The sequence below is a fragment of the Aricia agestis genome, chromosome 8 (genome assembly GCF_905147365.1).
Source record: "Aricia agestis chromosome 8, ilAriAges1.1, whole genome shotgun sequence".
Lineage (NCBI taxonomy): Eukaryota > Metazoa > Arthropoda > Insecta > Lepidoptera > Lycaenidae > Aricia > Aricia agestis.
In genome coordinates this window covers 12,700,455-12,728,316 of record NC_056413.1, presented here as the reverse complement: position 1 = coordinate 12,728,316, position 27,862 = coordinate 12,700,455, and the positions used below count along the sequence as shown (strand labels likewise).

General features: G+C 36.0%; 1 protein-coding gene across 1 annotated transcript in view; it reads left to right on the top strand.

Moving 5' to 3' along the window:
• LOC121729322 (beta-1,4-glucuronyltransferase 1) overlaps window positions 1-27,862 on the top strand; it is a 112,982-nt gene that overhangs the window by 78,439 nt on the left and 6,681 nt on the right. Inside the window, exons 3-5 of the mRNA XM_042117796.1 lie at window positions 13,702-13,861; window positions 20,651-20,959; window positions 23,501-23,633. Of these exons, the coding sequence (XP_041973730.1) occupies window positions 13,702-13,861; window positions 20,651-20,959; window positions 23,501-23,633 (602 nt within the window). The remainder of the gene's footprint in view (window positions 1-13,701; window positions 13,862-20,650; window positions 20,960-23,500; window positions 23,634-27,862) is intronic.

Genomic DNA, 27,862 nt, shown 5'->3' with positions numbered 1-27,862 from the left:
ATAATTTAATTATTAAATTATAATAGTTATAGGTCTACCAGAATCTGATGGCAAAAAGTGAGAAAATAAATTGACTCTAGCAATACCGGGGTAATTAGAATAAAACATTTTGATCCTTTTTTTTTCTTATAGCGGCCGATTCTGTGTGTGAAACATGCAAATATTAAAATTTATCCAATGATCAAGGATATTTTTTGAAAATCTGCTGTCAAAAATTGCTATCAGATTCTGGTAGACCTATACGTGCGAATTTCGACTACGGCCGGATTTTCATATAAAATACCGTAAACAAACGAATGTGTCAATGAACGAATATGGCATCACTGACACAAATTAAAATGGCGCTTCGTTTCCGTTTGATATGGTATCGACAACGGTTTCATATTTCGTGGTTATTGAATAATATTGAAATGGATTGTTTATTATAATAAACATTATTCTAGGTGATATTGTGTTTTTTTATTGTTTATTAGTACTTGAACTCTCTAGGACAGTGATTCCCAAAGTGGTCCAGGTGGACTCGCAGGGGTCTACGCGGGATGGCGGATAATTTGTTGAAAAGCACAGCTACTGTTACTTAAAATAATAGTAACTTTCATGGATTACTATTGCAGGGGTGGGGGGGGGGGGGTGCTCGAGGGGGTGCGCAGTTATACACCAACACCTTTAAAAAGAGGGCCACGAAACAAAGGAGTAAAGGAGTTTGGGAACCTCTGCTCTAGGCCCTAGCCTAGGGTGTCAAAACAAAATATTTTTTTAAATTAGGGAAGTTTGCCGTATATGTAAAGTAACTGCCATAAAAATATATCTATATATTAATACGTGAGAGAAAAACTTTGTAACCCTTTTTACGAAAAATGGGGAAACGTAGGTGCATGAAATTTCGCACAGTTATAGTTTATATGGTGAAGGAGTGCATCGAGCTAATATTATTTTAAAATGATGCTTTTATCATATATATTTTTAACAAATAAAATGTTACACACACTCGACACTACTACTAAGAAAAATGACAGATTTTTGAGTGACAAGCCTATACATACGAATTATACTTTTTTATTTATGGTTGAAGTCTGTTGACAACAAGTTGACAAATTGAAAATGGATTATTGCTTTTTTTATTTAATTTTAGATACTATTAGACAATGCTTAAACGGCCAGTCTGAGATCAGCTGAGTCCCAGAGACAAGAATTGAAAAAAACTATTATGAATTTTTTACAAAATATAGGTAATAACGTTGCAAATAAGGTCGAATTTCGACCACTGGGCGATCTCTAATAACAATTATTATTTAAAGTCCCCGAAAATGTCTAAGCCTTGTCTAGTCAGACTTCGGACAGGGAGTGACTTGAGATCGAACCGATAGTGACGACAGAGCACTGAAATCATAATTCGCTTTTCTTCATCGTAGTCGGTGAAAACGTAAAAAAAAGTAATAAATAAATGGGCTGCACGCAATTCCCTAGTGCGACATTGACCTTCCACGTCAAACTCTACCAGAGGTCGACTCTTACTTTTACTGTGACTCATGTCAACGAAATGTAGTTTAAAAACCTTTTAAAAGCAAGAACAATATATCACAGGGACTAGACATTCAAGTTTTTGTTGTAGGCCGCTTGAAACTTTGAGAACTCACCCACTCGGCGAAACACAGTTGTTTCACGCCGGTTTTCTGTGAGAACGTGGTATTTCTCCGGTCAAGCCGGCCCATTCGTGCCGAAGCATGGCTCTCCCACGTATCTTATCAAAACATTACGTCATTTACTGTTTTCTAGTTTTAACGCAAATACTTTGGCTACATGCGTGGTGTTAATTTAAAAAATATTCCAGACAGTTCCCAAAGTAATTGTAATGTAATAACCGTCCCTCGCGAATTCCTCTTCCCGGGGCGTCATCTGGCCCTCCCCATCCCAGTATTTCCCTAATGTAACCTAACCGTCAATCCCGCAGACCCCATCTGTCAATGTTTGTGACAGTATTCCAATTAGAATACCTTCAAGTTGCTTGGTAAATATTGGTGTAAATTGTAAGAGAACCTCAAAATAATGTTGTTGGTCTTCGATCAAATATTTTATTTGATCGAAGTTGTTGGTAATATAATCTGTTAAATATTATGTAGAGTACTTTAAGACTCGGATATTAATATACTTAATAACTTATAATTTATAACGATAATTAAACAATTAATTAGTGTAAACTCGCATAAACTATAGCATTAACTAGGTATAGGCTATTTTCAATAAGCTCCTTAATGAGCCCGGCCGCACATTGTCCGAATTCTGATCAGAAACAGTTGAATTTCGCCAGACCGCCACCCCGCACACTATCCGAAATATCCTTTCGGCGAGTTCGAGCTCACTCGGCTCAGTACAAAATGTAAGAGACAGCGCGGACGTTCAACTGTTTCTGATCAGAAATTTCGGACAATGTGCGGCCGGGCCTAAAGTTACCTTTACCTAGTTATGGGCGGCTTTATTATTTCCTTGTTACACTTACTTTATAATACCTTGTTAGTTTGTAAAGCTCTTACAAAGCTACACCTAACATCTTTTACTTATATAGCAGTTATATTAACGAGAATCCTTGCACATCTCATATAAAAGAAATTACATAACACATTTTTGCAATTTCACATTTTGGATCTCAACCTATTTGGGTATAAGCCAAGTCGAAATCAATGTGAGACGTAAAATGGCGATTTTATGGTCAAATAAATATTCCGAGTCGCTACGACCTTTTTTATCTGACGCATATGCGATTCACTTTGCATGTTCACCGTTATGCAGACAGTACTAGATTGGATAATTCGATGAAAAGATTTACAAAGACTTTTTAAAAACGTATCTGTGCGACTTAATTTTTAGTTTATTTTGTGGAAGTTTTAAAACTTACTCTATTTCTTTTGCCATTGAAAATACTAACTAAAAACTCTTTAAAACATTTTTTTTAAACTGCTAACCCTAATGTTTTAACAACGACAGCGGAGGGTCGTTTCTTTGAGCGCCTGTCCTTGAAAACTGCATGAATGATTTTTGAGGGTCTGTAGGCCTCCCGTTTACTCAGTGAGACGCGTGTTTAGTTTCTAACTGCTGTATAATTCTACGTTTCTTTAATTTCGACACTACTGCTGTAATAAAGTCATCTACGCATAGCATCTTAATTACATAGTATAGGTACCTACGTAAACCGCGATTTACCTTTTATAAATTCAACTCAAATAATAAAACTTAATACAAAAACATTTCCTATAATTTATTCCTCGATGTCAAGAAATGGTACGGAACAAGTGGCCAGGTGCGAGTCGGAGGCACTTGGCCGATTTTTTAAAAAGATAGAGTGATGAAAAAGGACAGTTTATATTTAAGTATATTCCATATTATATAAATAATAAAGTACAAGCTATACAACGTTTGCTAAATCGGCTAGTAATCAAAAGTTTTCTTTCATATTCCTTTAGCAATTAATATGTCTATCTATTTCTATATAAGTTATTAGTCCTAAGCTATTAGTCAGTTCGTCAAGCGGTTTTTTTAGTTTCTCCGGCTAGATAATGTTCAACAGCTGTTATAGCATTAATCAAGCATTTGGTTATAACCAGCTTTTGCTAAGCGGATTCCCAATCCCCCTGTCCTCCTGTCTGTCGACGTTCATTACATCTATTAAGCTCTCAAGATCGTATTTTAGCATTAATCGCATATTTTTTTATCACTGAAGTACTTGCCTGTAGAAAACAGACTTTTATAAGAGATAGAGAATTAATTATCAAGCATTAAAGCTTTACATTTCAGATAGATGTTGTCAGCTTACATCAATGTTAATTTTGCTTAACAATTTCATAAATTGGAGGTAAAGATGATATTTAAACACTTAACAAAATATAACACTGCCGCACTCAGAGTGGAACATTAATAACTTAAATGTAATTAATTCATGTGTTGACATAAGCCCCATATATAATCTGTCAAACTCTTCATTAAATTAAATGTCTCTGAGTACGGCGATGAGTAAGCAAGTTTTTACAGTAGGTATGCCATTTAATTCAAGAATAGGCTTCGATTTAGCCTACTTCCATTTACATCAGATCGCTTCAAAACGAAACAGAGCATGAAGATTTTATAATTGACTAATAGATTGAGAACTGACCAATGACATGCATTTTATAACGTGGTCCGGTTAAGCCATTGTGAATCTAGAACGCTATTGTTTTTTTCAAAGGTCGCTGTCGAAAAACCAACTATTAATTTTAAGTCTACGATCATTTCTAATTATACTCTATACAGTATAATTTGCGATCAATGATTTTTAGCAAAGGTCCAACCTTCTCTTCGAGATTAATTGATTTACAAGTTACAACCGCAATAAAAAACCGGTCAAGTGGGAGTCAGGCTCGCGTATTATGTTCTGTAGAATGTATATTTTTTTGTATATTATGGAAGATTCTAAAATTTTAAGTTTATTTTCTTTTTAGTATAATTTGTGAAAATTTAAATTGACTTGCGGTTCCAATGAAACAACCTGATAACAGACATATAATAGCGGACAGCAATGTCCGAGCAATAGGGTCCCGTTTTTACCCCTCGTACCCTTAACACACGTGCACGTGTCTATAGTTAAGAACTTATTTGAATATACCTTCGTCGTAAATCATGTTATTTTCGTCGTTCAAATAAGGAATGGAAAGCTTAAGTGGTAACCAAACAAATTTCGCTGAAACAACGTCGAGTGCAAACAACGTATTGCGTCAGAGGAACAGGGTGTGTATTGATCTAGCGGTACCGGCCCAAACTATTACCTAATTAACAATAGAGCCATTTTTCGTAGCTTGGTCGAAACACCATAGTTACCCATAGTTACCTTGTAACTGTTATTAAATTATGTATATTGTAATCTCAGACCAAATAAAAAGGTTATTAACGATACTGTTAATAAAACTCAGAGACATTTAATTACGATTAACCTTCAATTTAATGAAGAGTTTGACAGATAATGTATGGGGCTTATGTCAAAATTTTGAATTAATTGCATTATACGTGGGAGAGCCATGCTTCGGCACGAATGGGCCGGCTCGACCGGAAAAATACCACGTTCTCACAGAAAACCGGCGTGAATCAGTGCTTGCGCTGTGTTTCGCCGAGTGAGTGAGTTTACCGGAGGCCCAATCCCCTACCCTATTCCTTTCCCTACCCTCCTCTATTACCCCTTAAAAAGCCGGCAACGCACCTGCAGCTCTTCTGATGCTGCGAGTATCCATGGGCGACGGAAGTTGCTTTCCATCAGGTGACCCGTTTGCTCGTTTGCCCCCTTATTATCATAAAAAAAAGTAATTAATGTTCCACTCTGAGTGCGGCAGAAAGTGTTACTTATTTTTAAAAAAAATGCCACGCATTTCAGAAGTTCATTTTTTGTGTCTGTATCATTTCAGAGGTGCGTGCCGGTATTGTTGATGTATAGTTAGATATTAGTTAACAGTCATATTCACTTTTAATCTGAAATCAGTTATTACACCTTTGTAAAGATTTAAGTAATTTCGTAAGTAATGGTTAAAAACTGTAAACGATGTAGTAAAACACCAATTACAGTTTAAACCATTACTTTCATTACTTCATGCCGCAATAGATTTCAATTTTACACACGAAAGAATTGAAATGTTACAAAAACAAATACTTAAAACTAAAGAAATTTAAAATATCGAATTTTTGCGTGACATTTAATTTCTTCGTGACCCAAAAACGTGACGAAAACCCGTCAGCTCACCCCTTTTTGTTCCCCCATACGTCTTTTGTCGCCATAATTCTAGTCGTTTTACATTCATGAGAAATGAGGAAAGAAATACGCTGCTAACGGGCCCTGACTACACAACAATAAGGTTTCCTTTAACTTTAACGTCGCATTAGTTTGAGAAATAATCTAATCAAAATAAATACGAAAACCTAAAGGAGACACAATATTAAAGACTGGGCCTGTTTCACCACTTTCTGATAAAGTGTCGAATAGGCTATTCACAACTTTTTTGATAGATTCTCCATACTTCATCTGTCAAGTTAAGTGGTGGATAGCCTATTCGGCACTTATCAGGAAGTGGTGAAACAGGCCCTTAATGTTGCCAGTAACTTCTTTATTGTAAAATTATTCAACCGAGCAAGAAGTCCATTTCGGAGAAAATCCAATCTTATGTATTTTCTCAGGACTTAAAGTACAACCAACAATTTAGATTCTACATTCTACATGCTAAAGGGGTATGAAGATTTTGGCCGACCTACTATCCGCTATTGTGTTTTTTAGCGTTCACAAATATTTTTTTTCAAAAATAGATAGCTAACATCAATACAAACAAAAAATAATCTTAGACAAAACGTAAAGTATTACATTTCGAAGATATGAGCTGCCAAAGTTTTACCAATTTAAGATATTGCAACTTTGGCAGCTCAAATCTTTGAAATGTGACACAACGCGGAAAAACACAATGGTGGACAGTAGGTCGGCCAGGTTCCATATAAAAATCTTTATACCCCTTTCATCTAAATCGTTTCATCGATTTCGGTAGGTATAACAAACAGACAGACAATTTCGCATTAATATAATAATAATACGGATGGATAGTTTTGAAGGCCATCATAACAACATTAATAATTAATAATAGCCGTGCAACAAACCGATCCACGACTGCTTACTGTAACAATAGGGTATTGTCAAATTGTCTATGACAATCATAGCATACAATATCGACGGGTGCAAAGTAAAAAAAGTCATCTGCAATTTTGAGTTTTTCGTTTTTTTGTAGAAACTAGCTTAAAATATCATGTTCTACAACATACCAAAAACAAAAATTCAAATTTCACCTTATTTTTGGTACTTTTGTCACGTAAAAGAAGACATCTACTCTTGTTTTGTGAAATTGCACGATGTAGATGCGGATAACTACCGCTGGTCGTCTATACGCGGGTCGCGCGGGGGTCATGTTATGCGGCATAAGCGGCTATCTGCCATATAGCTTTTTCTACGTTGCGATTGTGATTGAGATGTCTCAATATACTTTTGCAAATTAGTATTGTTTATTATGTTTATGAGTACCTATTTATGTTAATTCTTATTGTTAGCTATATTAATTGACTTCTAATTTGTTACTGTTATTTTTTACTGTTTTTTCATGTTCAGAAAGTCCAAAACGACTTTTTAAAGAAGTTGAAAGTTTCCAGAACATAAGTGATAGATTTATCGAGCAAAATACTGTGTTGCCGGATGAAATTATTGAACATCTTAATTAGAAAACCTTGATGTGTCACCGATGAAGACAAATGAATATAAGTTAACTTTGTAAGATAAGTCCCCATGATCTGAATACTCTAGGCCAGTCACACCAGTTCACTCTCAGTCTGAAATATAAAATGATTTTGAAAATTTGTCGATCTCAGCAAATTAACAAATACGCCAACACCCTCAGAATACAGTTCATCACTTCAAGTCCGCCGCGTCCATTATCAGTATTAGATCAAAATATTATATATTCTTTTTTATTAAACAGATACTTTGATCTCATATAATCTATGACCTGCTTGAGTTTATTAACTCAAGCAGGCCATCGAGTATATTGTCCCTCTCAAACTTTAAATCTTCTATAGACAACACTATTGATGCTTCTTCGGCAGTGGAGGCATCAAGTGAATGTTCTACGCCTTCCTCGTTAAACGGTAGAAAAAGACGTCAGTTAAATATTGATCTAAAGAAAAGGCGATTGAGAAATAAAGACACGTGTATTGATACGAGACGTAAATTACGACAAAATTTAGGTAAACAATTACATCAGTCCAGAAATGGTAAATTGCAACCTGCGTAACATCATATCCCGGCATTTGCAAGTTCTCGCGAAGTTTTTCTATTAACTTATCTTTGACCGGTTTTGGGATCTCTGTGATCACGAGAAGCAATTGAGAAATCGTTGAAATAAAATTTCATTTTGTGTTCTGAAGAATCGTATGCACCCCTCCGATGGTGTAAAACGTCCGGCGATGCTTATGATGTTATAATGAACCCATCATGCTTACAAGTGCCAAGTACAAAGACTTAATAAGCCTCTGCCTAAATTATAATAATTTACAACATAGTTCCTGTACTGATAATGATACTGAATAATTTTTAAATTAGTTTAAAATAATTAAAGTATTGACACAGAATTTCATTTTTGTTGTGAGAAAATACGATTTTTACGAAAGTAAATGAATGATTCCTAAGTATATCCATACTAATATTATAAATGGGAAAGTATGTTTATTTATTTATTTGTTTATTTGTCCTTCTTTCACGCTCTAACGAAGAAACAAATCGTATTGTTTTTTGGCATAAACTTAATTGAAAGGATGAAAAGTAACATAGGCTACTTTTGGTCTTGGAAAAACATCATGTTTCTAAGGGAGCTTACGGGAATATTTGCAATTTACGCGATTTTCAAATTCCACGCGAGCGAAGCCGCGAGCAAAAGCTAGTATTTCATATTTTAACTTCCTTCTAAATCGTGTACCTTGCACCGAATCGACAACGTAGAAAAAGATATCTACGCAATTATGTTCTGAACTTGGTGTGTTTAAGATGTAAAACGTTTAACTACATATTTTAATAATATAACTTACTTTTAATAATAATTTTAATAATATAAAGTGTTACACTTTACGTAGTTACTGATAATCGTACTGGTAATCGGTAAAAATACTTTAATAAATATAATTTTTAATTCCCACGTAGAAACGACCAAGTGGTAGTTAACTCAGTTGTCATATTTTCAAGCGCAATGTAGATGCAGACAACTACAATATCTCGTAAATTAAACATAATTAGAAGAAATTAAATATACATGTGGATTCATTAATAAATAATGAAACAATGATGAAAATTTCAATAAATTTGATCGGAAATTGACAAAATGGGAGCATTTTTTCCTATTATGCGCTCTCCTGAAAAGTTGCTGTTTTGTAGATGACTCTTTTTACTTTGCACCCGTCGATATGTTATTGACACCTTAGTGAGCCAGCAGGGGCCGGGACCAACGTAATCAGTCATGGTTGTTACACATGCGGCTGCTAGCCAGATATTGGTTGCTAACTGTACCTGTCCCATGAGGAGACATGGCAAACAGCAAACTTACGTGTAGTCGACAAGCACTGTATATAGTCATATTATTTTTTAAAGTGGAAACTTATATAGCGGCGTTTTTGCCTAATCCAAAAATAAAAAATGTAAACTTGTGACAGAACTCAGGCTCTATTCGAAAATTTGGAATTTAAGGATAGAGGGAGAGGACTGTCGGAGGAGACTCGGCGTAAGAGAAAAAGAACGCACCTGCCACAGACATAGATCAAGATAGATACCGCATGTCGCTCCATTTGTATGAAAACGAGCGTGCCACTTTTTGATAGCTACTGTGACGTACCGATGATAAGAAAAGTGCCCACTATCTAGACCAACGTTTCTATTTGGATTTCTACAGCTCAATACGGCACTTTTAGGTATTTAGGCATTATTAAAATTCCGATTGAAGCGGGCGTCCGATTCCGATAGCAGACTAAAGAACAGGCTTTCGAAAGACGAGCATTGCTCGTCGTTTGGGAGCGCGATATGGCACGCGAAGTACATAGACATGCGATATCTGTCATGATCTATATCTTTGGTACCTACGAACGTATATTTTGATACCGCGCTGCGAAAATGTAACCCCTTTTTTATCCACTCATCATATTCGTTCAGAGATTTAATCATGATAATGATGCTTATGATGATGATAAAGTATGACGAATATAGGCGAGTAGCTGACAGACACGCTTCAAAAACTGCATATCGAAATCCAATAGATCTCTGCACTCATTTATACTTGTCAGTTTGTTCAATCAATTACGTTCCCTCCGTCAGACATAGGGTTGCCATTTACAAAATAACACTTCATTTAAAAAATGTATTTTCGACTAGACTTCATGACGTTTAGGATATAAAACTAGATTTTGCACCTGATATAAAACTTCAACAAATGAAAATTAGAAGTAAATATAATATTACTTAGTGTTGATAATAAATAATAATGTAACAGTACATTTCCAAAGCATATTGTAGGAAATACTGCAATATTAAGTCCTAAAGGGGTACGAAGATTTTGGCCGACCTACTGTCGGCTAAATTGTGTTTTTTCTCGTTCACGAATTTTTTTTTCAAAAATAGATAGCTAACATCAATACGAACGAAAAATAATCTTGGACAAAACCGCGTAAAGTGTCACACTTGGAAGATATGAGCTGCCAAAGTTTTACCAATTTAAGACATTGCAACTTTGGCAGTTCAAATCTTTGAAATGTGATACTTTACGCGGTTTTGTCCAAGATTATTTTTTGTTTATATTGATGTTAGCTACCCATTATTGAAAAAAATATTCGTGAACGCGGAAAAACACAATGGCGGACAGTAGGTCGGCCAGGCTCCATATAAAAATCTTCATACCCCTCAAACATAATGTTCAGATTTTTATTAACATTAATTTACAAAATCTCTTATTTCCTCAAAAAAGCGTATTATATAACTTGCAGATGGCAACCCTGGTGTGTAGGTGAGATAGGAATAGTTCTGTCGCGCCGCTGAAATGTCGATAGGCACGCAAGCTCCACAGGGATTTCGTGGCATTAACTTAATTATTTTATACTGGTGCTTTCCTGTGACTCTGTTTGGATGTTCCATCCATGGCAACACATAGTTCCACCCCTGTATTAGCACAGTAAACAGGCTAAAACGATCCATATTAAGAGGTTGAAAACCTTTCAGACGATTTTATACAGAGTGTAACAAAACTAAGCGATAATACTTAGGGTGTGTATGTGTCCCTGATTTATTTCACTATGAAAGTAGAGAGCTGAAAGAGTTACAAATTACAATTGAGTTCTATGTTTCTATGACAAATGAGGAAACGTAACTCCCACACTACTACCGTTTTAAATTGAGTTCCTTTCGAACTGGCATGCTGATACCTGCCTGATACCGCTCAAGGTCACCTAAATATTGCAAATGTATTGAAATGTGTACCACGTGTGTACCTAAAATAATATTTTTATATCTACAATGCACAACTACTAAAACGTCTAGCATAACCTGAACTTTTTCTTTAAAAAGATTCGAAAAATTATATTGAACGTAATAATTGCTTTCAAACTGAAGAATAAAGCTAACTGGTACACATTTTTGACGAATATCGTAGAATTGTTTTAGCTTCGTGTTTTAGTGCATGTTTTTGACGGAGTTACTTTTCCTTAGTTTTTATTATTCGTAACCCCAACGTCACTTTTCCCATAGGTACACAAAAAGTACCTAACTCTTTTAGTGCTTCTTCTATTACAGTGAAAAATACAAACCCTAAAGTATTAAGTATCACTTACTTTTATTGCACCGTATAAAATTCTAGAATGACATTGGAACAAAATGAAAAAGTCGCACGGAAACCGGGCTAGCAATTACAGAAATAGCATGAATCTGTAGTTTTATAATTCAAAATGATAGTGCTCGCGACCGGCATTACTGTCTAATGTGTCTAGACTAGAAACCCAATTACTGCCTAGAAGCTAGATTAAATAAAATGCTGTGTAATTTTATCACCAAGAATATTATGAACGGTAATGACATATTTTTGTGGCACTATAGTGTCAAATGGCGTGTATAACTATTAGCAGAATTGTGCTGTATCATTTTGTCTTGTATTCTTACCATGCCTAAAAGTTTTCTTTCTACGACTACACAAAGTTACAGATTCATAGAGGAAATCTATATTTTGTCCGTAAATGCTAGTACCTATTTCTATTAATTCTTTTTTGGTCATATACTAGATATAAACCTATAGGTTAGGATGATACTTATATTACATAAATATATCATCATAAATGTTCTTCTGGTGGATCTTGCTAAGATTTAGAGTAACAAAAATGTGAGATTTTTCTTGCCATAAATACTCCTCCTTAACATTTTACTAGCATTCCTTACGGGTAACTTATAGCTAAATGCTATGTAGATAGCCGCTAAGTTTCGGTGTTCAGATCTAAATAACCAGTTTGACACTTTAGTTTTCTTTGCAAATCTCGTTCTAATTGAACGTGGCTTGGCAACCTTTTTAGCTGTAAGCCACCATTAATTTTTGCCAGGAATACGTGTAAAAATACCCCCCTCCCCCTTAATTTATTGAAAATAAATAGAAAACTCATCCAATTTATTATAATATTGTATACGTACCATATTTTCATCATTGCAAAGTTTTGAATCGTTCACTGCAGTTGTTGATTTAAAAACTTGCATTTTGACTATGAATACCTCCTTTATCAGTTCTTTACTGAAAAACATTATTAATTATAACTACTTATTTAAAATATAGGAATGCTTACCTACAGCAATAATTTGTTATAGTAATTACTATTATAATAAATATTATATTGTGTTACTAAAAATGTTAACAATTTTACTAGTAGCTAACTAAACGACCCAGCTACAAAGTAAACTTTTTTTATCATTTATTATGGAATTGCTATGAAAATACAATGTGCCAAACTTTAAAGTATACAGTTTTTTTTATATAATATTATATTTATCATTTTTACTCTCCGCTCCACAAGTTGAGTGCCCCTGCCGTCTGTGTAGTGTTTATTGATCGGCTATTAGAGCTAAGCTGAGTTCTTACAGTAATGATAGGGTTCGAACAAGGTCTAGGGACGGAAAATAATCATTTTTCATCAGTTTACAAGGACGTGTGATTGATGAAGACTTCATAAGTATTGCAGGAACTAGTTTTTCTAGAAAAGCATGCAGTAAAAGTCTACATTCTATAATATTATAGCGGCTTGGCAGACCTTGGCAAACTCTACATTCTATAATCGACGTCGAACGAATAATCCATACTAATATTGTTAAGGCGAAAGTGTGTCTGTCTGTCTGTCTGTCTGTTGCCTCTTCTCGCTCAAACCGCTGAAACGATTTTGCTGAAATTTGTTATGGAGATACTTTGAGTTCCGGGAAAGGACATACAATATACTTTTTGTCACGGTTCCTTCATGATAAACGAATTTTGGCGCAACGGAGTTGCGGGCGTCATGTAGTCGAGAATAAAGTTTTAGATTGGCGACAAAAGTTCGCTGTACGATCGTCATTTACTTTACCTATTAAGTACTTATTGTCAACTGTTGCAACCCAACTTTTTCCCCAAACCAACCTCTTACTATAATATAGTCCGTGCAATCCACGAAGACGCGCCCCACTATTCCTCCTAATCATTTATAGTAAGTACATGCGTGCGAACTTTCGCCAATGTTTGAGTGTTATCGGTACACACTAATTAGCTATGAGTGCACGCGCACACTACAACAAATAGACCAATTAAGAAAAAGCGTCACGGTCAAAGGGAAAGACGCTCACCCAAAAATTGGTGGATCGCGTCTTCGTGGATTGCACGGACTATACAGTATTTTTTATACGGGCTTTGGCCCACCACACATTCCCACCACTGTATCTGTGTCGCCAGGATCGACAGCGGTATCCTGTGTCGCCAGGATCGACAGCGGTATCCAACCACGAAAACCCTTTGATATTTTATATCTCAGGGAGCCCGAGGGACATGCTAAAGCTGTCTTGACTATAAAGTATTGTTAAGTGTTGCTGATATCATTTTTTTTCTAAACCCAAGTTCTCTCTTCCAGATGGATGGCTCCCGTCAGTCTGGCCATCCATGCCCCAGGCTCCGACCTGGCGCCGACGGTGAACAGCATCAGGTATCTGCGAGACTGCCTCAACAACGACCTGGTGAAGCAGTTTGTCACCTTCCACGTGTTCTTCTCGCACAAGCACATCCCTAGCACGGTGAGTTTCTTTTCAGTTCAGACCTAAACCAGGAGGGTTTGTGAATGATTGTGACAGTAGCTATCATAATCTTAAGTAAAAAGACACGTAGAAAACGCCTGTTAATATTTCCATGCCGCCGCTCATTTTTAAATTTTAGGTAGTTCATTCAAACAGCAGTTATCTATTTAAAATTGCTCTGGGCTCTGGTCGGCACAAAATCTAAATGCGCTTAATATTCATGCTGAATTATTATTTTTTATGAAATAAGGGGACAAACGAGCAAACGGTCACCTGATGGAAAGCAACTTCAGACACTCGCAGCATCAGAAGAGCTGCAGGTGCGTTGCCGGAATTTTAAGAGGGAATAGGGTAATAGGGGATGGTAGGGACGGGAATAGGGGAGGGTAAACAAGGAAATAGGGGAGGGTAGGGAAGGGAAAAGGGTAGGGAATTGGGCCTCCGGTAAACTCACTCACTCGACGAAACACAGTGCAAGCGCTGTTTCACGCCGGTTTTCTGTGAGTCCGTGGTATTTCTCCGGTCGAGCCGGCCCATTCATGCTGAAGCATGGTTCTCCCACGTCTGTGGGAGATTTATGATTTCTGAAATGTGTTCGTAACCAGAGATACAAGATTTTTGTAATTAATCATCTTAAGATGCCAATAATATAATAGTTTGTTAACGATAAGAACCATAATTTGAGTAGTTTAAGCTACTGTGATTTACAAAAGTGCAATAATACCTGGTACTAGACACTTGTGTACGTCTCAGACCGTGTCTAGAATTCCCCGTTTAAAAATACTCCCCGCTTAGAACTAGTCAGGCCGTTACTAACTGTACGGTAATGGCTGTATAAAGGATTAGCGCTTAAGACGCTCCCCCTACGGAGATGCCGTAATTTACCGTTTTTATGAGTCTTATTAACTCATAATTTGAAAGCTACAAAATTATAATGAAAATAAGTACAGCAATAATCTTCAGCTTATAATGAACATTCCTTCCTCCGTTATTAATTTCCTATTTTTGTTTATTATACTCATGATATCAGCTTCCAAAGTAAAACCAATTTATTTGAATTCAAGCATACATTCAGTATCTCCCTAGTATTTACAAATTACATTTATTTGAAACACACGCCAATAGATCGACAATTTCATTACTTAACTCCATATTTGCCGTTTATATATTTTTTAAGATCAATTTTGAACTAAGATATGTAAAAAAAAAAAGGATTTTGGTGCGATCTCGGCAACGCGGCAAATGTATGGTCAAGGTCGTTTGCTCGGGGGATGGCCTTAATGCTCGCCTGACATACAAACCGACGTTATTACGCGGATGTACTATCGACTTTGTCGCTCGATAGGGCCCCGATTCTCATACTTCGAATGTTCGATCGCAGGCCTTCTCAGTCGTGTTTGGTACTACTAATATATATTCTGTGCTCGTGTACACACAATAAAGTTTTCGGAATAGAGCAACAATCTCGAGCTGTCAAACGAAACCGAAATTGGTTTCATCTGTGTGTAAAAATATGTTTACGTACTACGTATACACTTGCACAAGCATGATTGAACATGATTTCTATAAGATTAAATTGTCAACGTGCGGCACGTGCCGACTGGACGTCAAAAAAAGAGTGCTGCTGTCATGTATCACACGTCTCTTTTTACCACGCAGTGTTATTGATAGTGACATCTCTCTTGCTTTTGTTTCTCAATTCCGCTAGGTATGCACACACACATGCTATCTGATGGCAGATCGAAGTGACATTAAAGTTCGAAAGGTGAATCTCCACAGTGCGTTTTTCGCGTAACTTTCTGCCGCGCACTGTAAAACTTTGGAATGAACTGTCACCAGCAGTATTTCCGGACCGATACGACCTGCAAACCTTCAAGAAAAGAGCGTATACCTAATTAAAAGGCCGGCAACGCACCTGCAGCTCTTCTGATGTTGCGAGTGTCCATGGGCGACGGTAGTTGCTTACCATCAGGTGACCCGTTTGCTCGTTTGCCCCCTTATTTAATTTAAAAAAAAAATTAAAAAAATCTCCAGTCATAAAAAAATCCAACTTTCTTTCTACATAGAAACTACTAATTTAGAGTATTACAATATAGTTATACCAGAGACCAGTATATTTATTACTCTATGGTTATACGAATTTTATGCGGAAGAAATTTGAATATCAAGAATTTGGGTATTAGATAACTATATTACTTAGATATGATCAGATAGAAATAATTGAAGTGCGTGCAAACGTTGTTACAAAAATGCGTTACAAAAATTTTGTTACGAAATAAAAAATTAGATTTTCTTACTTGATAAAATAAAGATGATAAGAAAGAGTGAGCTTAGACAGGGGAACATTTTTTTCATAAATCTATCTAATATTTTTACTTTTAGTCTTGCTTATAAAAATTACAGCGAGGAAGGAAAAATATTTCTCATTCCGTAAGGTGACTTTGAACATTGAATTGGTTCATTTATGAAGAAAATAAGTACCTATTTTAAATCAAAGGCACTTTTATTTTATACTCCGGGAAAAAAACTGAATATTAATGAATTAATCACAAAGATGATGGTACTTTATAAAATACCTTCATAATTTTCATTCCTCAATGTTGTTTTTATCTTATCTAGCAATTTTCAGTATAATTAATTTTTTTTTCTACATAATGATTTTTTGTCTGTTCTGTCTGAGCTAAGAGTTCTCTTTCCAGTGATCTGAATTTTCTCTGGTCTGATCTTTCCTTTCATAGCAGCCCTTTCGTCAGTAAATCTTATTATCAGAGATTTTCTTACATTTATTAAGGATATAATGAAAGAAATTCGTATACAGTGTGTTAGTGTAAACGCCGTTGTCCTTGAAACCATCAAATGAGCCCGTCAAAATGAACAACTTTTCTTATGAGAACAATTATGCTGGGAACTGAAAAAAATGCCGTCTTTATACCCATAGTTTACACTAACACACTGTATAATTAAAGCTACAGGGTGAAAAATCGTAAAACAAATCCAAAACTTAACAGTAAACGTATGTGTAACTGCAAAACACGTTTCGTTTTATGTAGTTTTTACAGCACATTGTCTAGAAACTGTCCCAAATGTGGTCAGTCTAGACATGATAAACGACGCCTTGTTCTGAAATTTAATTTGTCTGGCGTGCCGCAGGGAGCGAAACTGGACCCGCCATTATTCTGTTAATGTTTTTTGGGATTAACGCATAAGGAAGTGGAATTGCACTCTCGCAAAAAGAATGGAATGGAGCCAAATCAGTTCTTGTGACATGACACATCATTAAGGGTAATGAAAAGGTTGTTCATGTACATTTTTCATAAAGTAAGACATAATAACTTTGATAAAAAGTTGATAATTTTGAAATGAAATAATCTGAATGGTTCAGTTTGACAGGCATGATTACGATGCAATATATAGAGTTGACCACGGGAAGGAAAATACTACTATTATACCAGCAAAATGCACGATTTTGAGAGATTTCTTTTTACACTATTAGTGTTAATAATACAATACACATCAAAGCGTAAAATAACAAACATATTAACCGATTTCTGCAGTTCAAGGTGATAACTAAAAAAATGCGATCATAATGCAGTAAAACTGGCTAAGTACGAGTACGCACCAAGGGCTCCGTACGAAATCATGTTTTTTTTTATTAGGGTTCCGTACCCAAAGGGTAAAAACGGGACCCCTATTACTGAGACTTCGATGTCTGTCCGTCTGTCTGTCTGTCTGTCTGTCTCCATGCTGCAACTCAATAACCGCTATAACTAGGCTTCTGAAATTTTCACACATTGTGTATTTCTGTTACCGCTATAACAACAAATACTAAAAATAAAATAAAGTTAAGATTTAGGTGGAGCTCCCATACAACAAACGTGATTTTTTGGCCTTTTTTGTTCGACATCAATAATACTAAATAATAATAGGCACTTGAAATTTTCACAAAGGCGTTAATTAAGTATATGTGTACCTTCTTCACTAATTAATAAACATAATAAAAATGTAAGGTGGGCTCCCATACAATAAACACAATTTTTGGCCTATTTTTGCTCTATAACCCTTCGTGCGCGAGTCCGACTCGCACTTGGCCGATTATTGTCCTTCATGGGGCCAAGTGAATTCATACTATTAATCTGTGAACATTTTGATGCTATCATTTGGAAGACAGACAGAAAGAAAAAAACTAACAGATAGGCAGGCGGACAGAAAGCTAAGGCCCAATTTCACCAACGTCTGTTAGTGTTAACAGCTTGTTAAAATGTCATGTCTTGTCTTTCATTCATATGAAAAACGAAAGAGGTAACGTTATACTAATTCGAGCATTAACTTTAACAGCCGTTGGTGCAATTCTGCCTAAGTCTCAATAATGGGGTACCGTTTTTCTCTTCAATTACGGATCTCTAAAAAGCTATTATGATAGCGAAGCGCCCGTTCCACTTATTAAGACTACGTGCGAGTGCCCTTAAGCGCGGGATTAATAACTTAATAATACTGTAACGTCGTTTTAATAATCGGTAATTTAATATAATCGTAGATAATAATAATCCCGTCAAACAAGCATAAAGACGATTAAGATGCTTTTAGTTTTCAATACCCTTCCATGTTCCAAAATCGACCAGCAAGGTCTCTATTAAATAAAAATTTTAGAAGTCTAGCAATCACAGTTCTGCCTGGAGATAGTCAGACAGACAAAGAGACGGACATACAGCGAAGTCGGGTCCCGTAAGTACCCTTTGGGTATGGAACCCTTAAAATGTAATACAAGCAATGTGTCCGAAACTAACTATTTCGGACACAACAGTTTGAAAAGCTTAAAATCTAGACACGCGGCAGCGTGTCAAGCCAAGTTCAAGTATTACAGAACTGGCGAGCAGCACCGTGTGTAACACGAACCATTTGCAGCCACTTTTGACCCCCTCATAATTCAAAAACTATATTGCACATAAACGTTTAAAATTTGGCTCATATATTGAGACTTACGAGATACATATTATATGCTCTAAATAAACAGATCTCGAACGGGTATTAAGACACTAAAGTCCGAAAATCTACTTTTTTATCACTGACTGGTCTGATTTAACTTGGCCAGTTTTTCTCAGAATTAAAATGTTCAATTACTTTATGAAATGACTGATGTAATGAAAACTGGCCAAGTTAAATCCAATCTAAATAGACTTTATTATTTGTTCATAATGTTATTTGATTCCTATAAGTAAATATTTCGATTTTCCATAGAACTTGGCACTCATTTAGATCTCCATTCTTTTTACGGCGAAGTCCTCAGACAAGCATAATGTTTGTATTGAACTTGGCTCTCCTTTTTTACATTTAGTGAGATCTCCTTTTTATAGTGAGATAGGTATTTACAAACTGTCATACACGTTACCAATTTTCATTTTAGACAATTTAATACGCTGATGAATAGATAAAGATTAAAGTCTCGTCAAGTAACTACAGAAACCAGGCATTAAAGCCATTAATCCCTAAGATAGACTATAGAGCCTATCTATAGATAGTAAAGTTACGTAAAACCTCTTTGTATTGTAAGGTATTAAATCTGGCTGAAGACAAAAGAGACTTGAAGATGAGCACTTCTAGTGACTGAGTGTTTCGCTATTGCCTACATTGATTCACAGGCAAAAGCTAACTACCTGATACTTAGCTTTTACATGTGAATTCACACATACCTACCTAATCACAGTAGTTGCAAATGCTAAAATGTGCTTTATAACATATTTTGTTGTTTACATATTTATATATAAGATATCTTTAAGCCCGCTGTCATTGTAGTTACCTATTTTTCTAGTATCGTACTTGCCACTTTAGCAAATATCCTGCTTCGATCCTTTAAGTGTGTATCTGATTCTGGACCAAATTTTACTAAAATTGGTAAACTATTTTCGGAGCCAATTATATACAATCAAATTGAAATCCTTCCTCTTTCTAAAATTGTCATTGTTTTAATCTCATCGGTTCTTTCCATCTTTGTTCATTACAGTAAGGGCAACAGACATCCATCCATCCATCATTTAGGATATTAGTCAAAGCTTTTCGCTGTACACGTGTGTATTTGCATAATCGGAATACGTGACACTCGACACATTGAAGTGCAGGAAACGCATCATAATTATTATAATTCCCTATGACGAACGGAACCGTCGCACTTGGTAAATGGTGTATGACCACCATCATTCATTTGTGAAATAAATGTAAGCCATAATTGTATGCAGTATATGCTGTATATCTAAGTTGGTCTAAGATGGACCAATGGACCATCAGCTATGTCCACACTATGCGCTTTCGTCTTCAATTTTCGTCATCTTATTTCATTCAACTTTCGTTTTGGCGCATTCAATAATTGAATGCGTCAACAAACGCAACACCAACATCATTTTTGTTTGTTGGATACGGTCAGAGGGCATGCGTCGCGAGCATGCCTCACGTTCGCTGTTGACTGCGCTATAACGCATGCCCTTGACGAACAGAAAAAGGCACAGTGTGTATAAATCACAAACCTATTGCAAGCGATACCCCTTGATACCCTTTTCAAAATTCGTTCACTGCGCGAAATCTGTAAATCGTTTTAGGAGAGTTACCTGTATCGATTTCATCAAGAGGGACAGACACACTTTAATATTTATAGTGCTAATATGGATTCCAACCTGTAATCTTTTAAGGAATTAATAAAGGCTTTTTTATATTTATTTTATTTTATTTTATTATGGATTCCAACATTTTTTTACTTAATCTGAATTTTGATGTTGGCTAACGTTTCCTCTTTTTTTCCAGATACCAGACCCTGAGAAGTTCCTGCAGCAACCATACAACTGCTCCCTGCCTCCTCCTCACATCGTCAATGCCAACTCCACCTACATGAAGGCCAAGAGTCTCCTCTACCCGGTCAACGTCGCGAGGAACATAGCCCGAGACTCCGCCGTCACCCACTTCATCCTCCCGTCAGATATAGAACTGTATCCTAGTCCAAATCTAGTTCCGAGGTTCCTGAATATGATAGCCAGGAACGCGAAGCCACTAAGTACTTCCACTAAGCCAAGAGTCTTTCCGATAAGCATATTCGAAGTCGATGCTAAAGTGCAGGTGAGTTTTGAAGATTTTTTTCAGAAAACGAGCACTAAAGTTGAGAAGGCGTGGGGTTCCTTCAACTCCATTCCAATAGGATTACCTCTTATACTTAAACATACATAAAGACCGACACGTCTATCTATTATACTATAAAGAACTCCCTATAAAGAATAACCAGCCAACGATCCAGATACAACAAAGCAATCTGTTTACAACAGATCAGAATTTCTGCAATAAACCTGCATTTTCACCAAAGCCAGGTTCATATCTTCACGGTGCGAATAGGGATCAGAAAGAATGTATGCTGATTTATGCTAAGCGTTACTGATTGCAGAAGTGCATTGTGACGACGCGTGGGCAAATCTCTCGCGTGGGACTCCCTCCCTCTCAGCGCACAATGCGTTCTGCACACTCACACACTAATCTAGTTGGGTTAAGGCTGAGAGGAGTTCAAGTACATTTGACCGACTATCACTAGGAAGTAGCGAATTGACCAAGACTTTGAGTACTGTGGAAGATTCTACAGGTGATGGTGGTTGCAAAATTAGTCAGAAATGATGTAGCTAAACAAGTCCATCTATTTCTATACCTAGTCTTGTTTTGGTATCGTTTATTTTTTGGAGGAATTTGTCAAAATCTTTTTTTTATGAAATAAGGAGCCAACAAGCAAACGGGTCACCTGATGGAAAGCAACTTCCGTCGCTCATGGACACTCGCAGCATCAGAAGAGCTGCAAGTGCGTTGCCGACCTTTTAAGAGGGAATAGGGTAATAGGGGAGGGTAGGGAAGGCAAGGGAATAGTTGAGGGTAGGGAAGGGAATAGGGTAGGGGTTAGGGGATTGGGCCTCCGGCAAACTCACTCACTCGGCGAAACACAGCGCAAGCGCTGTTTCACGCCGGTTTTCTGTGAGAACGTGGTATTTATCCGGTCGAGCCGGCTCATTCGTGTCGAAGCATGGCTCTCCCACGTATGAAAAGTGGACTTTCACCTACCTATACTCTAGGTAAAATTATAAATATTGAATCTGTGACGCTCAATAATAAACAGTCTGCCTTTGTACTTTGTTTAAGTAACTAAATAAATAAAATATGCCTTATTTCAACAATAGTTCTTGCCAAAGAAACTAGTTTAATTTTGATTTGCAATGAATGAACTATGCTTACCTCTCAGTAATAAACCTTAAAGATATAGATAACGTTCATTCACACGACTGTCTTATATAACAATTAAAATCCAACGGTAGTTGCTTGAACTTTAGCAATGCATTCTTATAATTTAATTAAATTATAGGTCAAACTGTCAACATTTTGAGAAAACACTGAAATAGAGGTTATAAAGTAAAATTTATTATTTAAATTGATATGATTTTACTAATAGTAGCTACAGGTATAACTATTGCTATATTATAACTATGTGTGCTCTGACCAGTAGGCCTACTACGAAACCTTTTTGAGACTCAAACAATCGTACGAGAATGCCGCGTCCTACTCTAACAACGTCATTTCACGTCTGTTAGAGAAGGACGCAACATTCTCGTACGATTGTTTGAGTCTCAAAACCGTTTCGTGGTACGGGCCCTGGTTTGTAAGGTTTTTAATAGGAGTTTATCTAATAAATGTTAGCAACTCGAGGCGCCACCTAGCGATGACTCGTGTAAACGAGAAACAAGTTGGAACTTCCCCCACCGGTTCACCCTATAAAATAACGGGAATAGACCGGCGCCGGGCATTATCATTCTAATTTTTAGTGGCTTAATATTTAAGTGCTACTCTGTTCTACCTTGATTATAATTTGTGTGTTCTCTTAAATTATAGTATTAAGTGATTATTTGAATATTATTTAAATAAACAGTGTTTGAAGTTATAGTGGTTATAATTATTTAAAATAAAAAAGTGTTGTGTTGTTGATTCATTAAGAGCTCACCTGATTCTAAAAATCAAACATCGTCCTTCTCTCTTCACACTTCGCCCGTCTTTCATATGCCAGGTGAAAAAGGACGGCGCGGAATCATCGCCGAGTTAGTTTTACTTGAATAAAAGACGAACTATAATGATTATGAAAAAAGTGTTTTGAGCAAATTTAGGTTTTATCAATACATTTTTAGATATTAAAAAATATTAAAGAAAAGACAGCAAACTTCGAAGATCCAAGCAAAAATGTGTCTAAAACAAGGTTTTTTGTAAAAAAGAAACTATCGAGCATTTTTTGAGTAATCGTGTTTTCGTCTTGAGCATTTAATCTTTATGAACTGAAGTTACTTGCGTCAAAAAATCTGTTTTCTAGACCTTACAGATTTTGAGATCTAGGTTAAAGTATGTAGTCAAGTTAGGGTCATATGGGCTCTTAATTATAGTTGTCTATCAGAAGTGCTTGTAAATAAATATAACTTCAGACAATAACCCTCAAAAACGCGAACTATAGGCTGGCGTCTCTATAAAGTATTTTTCTTAAGAAAGGGGTTCAACTTAGCCACTGGACTACAGCCAGCTACTGCGTTAAATCGACTTAGTTGCAGCATGCTTCGAGTTCCTAAAACAGTGCCAAATATTTTCCAGGTACCATCGACGAAGACCGAGCTCCGGTCGATGTTAGCCAACAAAACCGCCATACCATTCCACAAGTTCGTCTGCCCCAACTGCCACAACATACCACAGGGCCAGCAATGGATGAACGCAGCTGAAACCAATCGTATGTATATTAATTTAAGAAGTAACTATTTAGTTATATGTTGTGTACGGTGTAACTAATAAGCATCATAATCATATTGTTTTGTAGGTAAAAATATTTTGACAGCGGAAACTTTACAAAGTCAGCTAGTCAGCTTTGTCTGACAAAGAAAATATCTTAATTAATGATAATAATAAGGAGCACACTGAGTCGGCAAGAAGTATAAGAAAATATTATAAGTATACGCTGATTAAATAAGTTTATTAGTAAGAGTACTTCTACTATTATCTATTCTGTGGTAAGAGTCGCAAGATTTAGAATAATCTGGAATATCATCAAAGTTTGAATCGTCTAAAACGATTTACTTAGTATCTTGACTAATAATACTCCACACACCGGTTTCGGTGACGGTGGCCGGTTTCATTGTAACCAGACCAGGTACGCAGGAGTAATTTTATAGTGCCCAAGTCTGTGCGCAGTACACAAGAGCACTCTCTATTCCTTTACTCTCATAACCCAGTGGGACGGAAGACCGACACGACTGGCGAGAGATCAGGCGCAGGACCGACTTTTTACATGCCCATCCGACGCATGGATCATCTTACTTGTCAGACAATCAGGTGATCAGCCTGCATTGTCCTAACCAAACGTGGAAATAACATGTTTCCAACGCGGGATTCGAACCCACGACCTCCGGAGTCGAGAGCGACGCTCTAACCACTAGACCACGGAGGCGTTATTTTGTATCTTGACTAATAAAGTTATAAGAAAAGATAGTTAGCAAAATGTGTTAGTTTCTTCGAAACAACTATGATATTATAAAATAGTATTATAGTTATTAAAGACTATACTTATTTACGACAGCGGCGTAAAATTTACAACTTTAAGAATAGTTTCTTCGCACTTCCTACATAACCGGTAAGTGTGAGAGTTGTTCAAGACATAAGTTTATATAAGCATACTGACGTAACAGAACTAAATAGGTACAAAAAAAATCAGGCCCTTTAGCCAACACGTTTTCTTTATCGCTTCATTGTAGAATCGCCGATTAAAATGTATGGAATTGACATAAGCGTTCGATAACATGAAGTGGACGTTCGACTCCTTTAATGTCAATGACGTACATTTTGATCGGCGATTCTGTATAGGAGCGATTTAAAAGAAAAATTCTGGGCTACAAGCTCAGAATTTTATTGATGCCTTGATACATCAACTAGGTAGGTTTTGTCCTTGTATGATAAATGAAAAAAAGTATCTCGATAAACATTTTCTATTAAGTAAAATAATGATGATCTTTATTTGATAAGTACTATAGATGATGCCCGCGTTACGCCAAAATTCGATTACTGATCGAAACCGTACATTTTTCCAAAATAAAAAGTATCCTATGTCCTTTTCCGGGACTCAAAGTAACTCCATATCAGATTTCAGCAAAATCGTTTCAGCAGTTTTGGCGTGAAGATGTAACAGACACACTTAGGCACTTGTAATATTAGTATGGATAGGGTTGCCAGGTCGCTAAACCGAAAAGCCGGACAAAGCAGTCAGCTTGCTTGGCCGGACATTAATACAAAAAGAGTTGCTATCGAGTACTGAGAATTTAAAATTATAATATAGAAATACGTTCGGCAGCTCGTGTACACCGTACAAATTTTCTGTTTTATTAAAACAGTTTTAAGTGAAGTCCCTACGGAGAATCCGTAATTTACCGTATTTAGAGCCTTATAAACTCATATTTTGAAAGCTATAGAGTTATAACAAAAATACAGCAATAATCTTCAGTATCTTAACATTCCTTTCCACGTTTTAAATGTTCTATTTTCGTTTATTATACTCATGATATCAGCTTCCAAAGTAAAGCCAATTTATTAAAATTCAAGCATACGTTCAGCATCTCCTTAGTATTTACAAATTACTTTTATTTGAAACACACGCTAATAGATCGACAATATCATAAACTATATATTATTCCCCGTTTTAAATTTTTTAGGTCAATTTTGAAGTAAGATAAGTAAAAAAATAGGGTTTTGGTGCGATCTCGTTAACGCGGCAAATGTATGGCCAAGGTCGTTTGCTCGGGGGACGGCCTTAACGCCTAATAGCTATACAATTTTATAACTAATTTGGTGTAAAACCGTCAAAAATGTGTGTTTTGAGGCTCTACAAAGGCCGGACTCTCTTTGATTTTAGCCGGACACGCAAGCAAAAAGTCTGACTGTATCCGGCTTTATCCGGACACCTGGCAACCCTAAGTATGGATAAGGAAGTAAATACGTTGTTAATAAGTGTAGTTAATACTATCTAAACTTTAAAGTTCTCCAGCGATCCGTCTCGGCAAAGATTTAAGCCTCCTAATTGCTATAATTTATAGATGACTAGATCTTATCTGGTTCACTGCACGTAAATCCTAAGCTAATCTTATCTGTACACGTAATGGAACCATCTCCGAAACATGCTGCAGCTTGAGTCTTAGTAAGTTTCAAAGTTTTTGCGACAAAGAGGCAAAACCTTTTAAAGTCAAAGCCACTGATTTAATTAAAAAAATAAATGTTGAAATTTTCTTTTTTTTCGTAGCCAACGCATAAGCCTTGTCTACACTTTTCACTTTTGGTCGGGGGTTAAAAAATAATTAAAGCCGCGTCTACACCATAAAGTAATAAACTTATACCTAGACGAATAGAGCTACAATATCGAGCTGTCAAACGAAACCGAAATTGATTTACGTCTGTGTGTAAAAATTTGTTTACGTATACACTTACACGAGCATCTTTCTAAGAGATTAAATTGTCAACGTGCCGATAAGTGCCGACGTGACTTCAAATAAATGAAAAAATTTGGTTCTGCTGTCAATTGTCATACACACGTCTCTTTTTGCCACGCAGTGTTACTAATAATGACTTCTCGCTTGCTCTGGTCTTCTTGTTCAGGTTTCTCTATTCCGCTAGGTATATTAACTTTATGGTCTACACTTACCAATTACAGAAAATCATTACCCATTTTATGTACGCCATGATTTATTGACATTTACTGTCTTCCTATGACGAGCAGTTAAGCTGGGGCTGTATTTCTTCATCCTTTCATTTTGTCAGAATAATAATAGTATTTAAATATACTTATTTAGAATATTATAAATGTCTATTGTTAAGAAAATTCGTATATATTTGAATAAAAATGAATTTTAAATTTTGTTAGTCTCGCTAACATTCGAGGACGTGTATACCGATTTGGCTAATTTTAGGTTTGGTTGCACCAGAGGCGTGGTTAAAGTTAAAGTTATGGTTATAGTTAAGGCTAAATTTAACTTTAACCTTAACTTTGATTGGAGAAATTGACAGATGACAGCTGGTCCAACAAGGTTATAAATGAACGTGGGCGGGGTCGCTGCTGGTAAAGGAGAACTGTCAAAAATGGCGTTTTTGTATGATGACAGCGTTAGTTCCTTTTTTCGCCACGTGCATTTAAAACATAAACTTATAATATACTGTCGTATAAGTTTATGATTTAAAACCTTGTCGCGCTCTAAGGTTATGGTTAAATATGGCGTCTTGATGGCGTCCATTTTCAACTTTAACCAAAGATTTGACATTTTGCATTGTAGTTAAAGTTACAGTTATAGTTAAAGTTAGTTAGTGCAACTCAACCTTAGTCTTTAAATAGTCGCAGAAGTCCAGGAGAGGTTTAGGATTTAGGAGGAAAATGATTCGAAGTTGACCGGATCATCTAGTTATATTATAATAATAAATACATTTTTTAAATTTGTGTAAAGTTTTATGTATAAAGGTATAAACAAACGTAGGGACAGCCCTATAACACGCAATTTGTATCATTAATAGACTTGTGGATTCGCTATTATTAGATGCAGGATGTGTATCATCTGTGATATAGTTTAAGGTCAAATTCTGCCTCTATGATACAAAATAAATTAGAATACTATTTGCATACCCGTTTGATCTGCCCTTGACATAATAACGAGTTGTTTTTTAAATTTCATCAGTCACAAAATCATCTTTTACCATCTATTGCATTATAAATAAATCAATATTGGTAAAGCATTATTATAAAAAGCGATTTAGTATTTTTTTTCCTTCTAGATATTTCCCTATGATTATTTTAATTACTAATTAGCATGCATTAGTACCAGGAAAATGCTAAACGTTATTATAACAACTACTAAAATTATCATACTTTGTGACATATTACGTTATTTCATTAGCATTTCATAGTTCAAACTTTGAATGAGAGATCTTGAC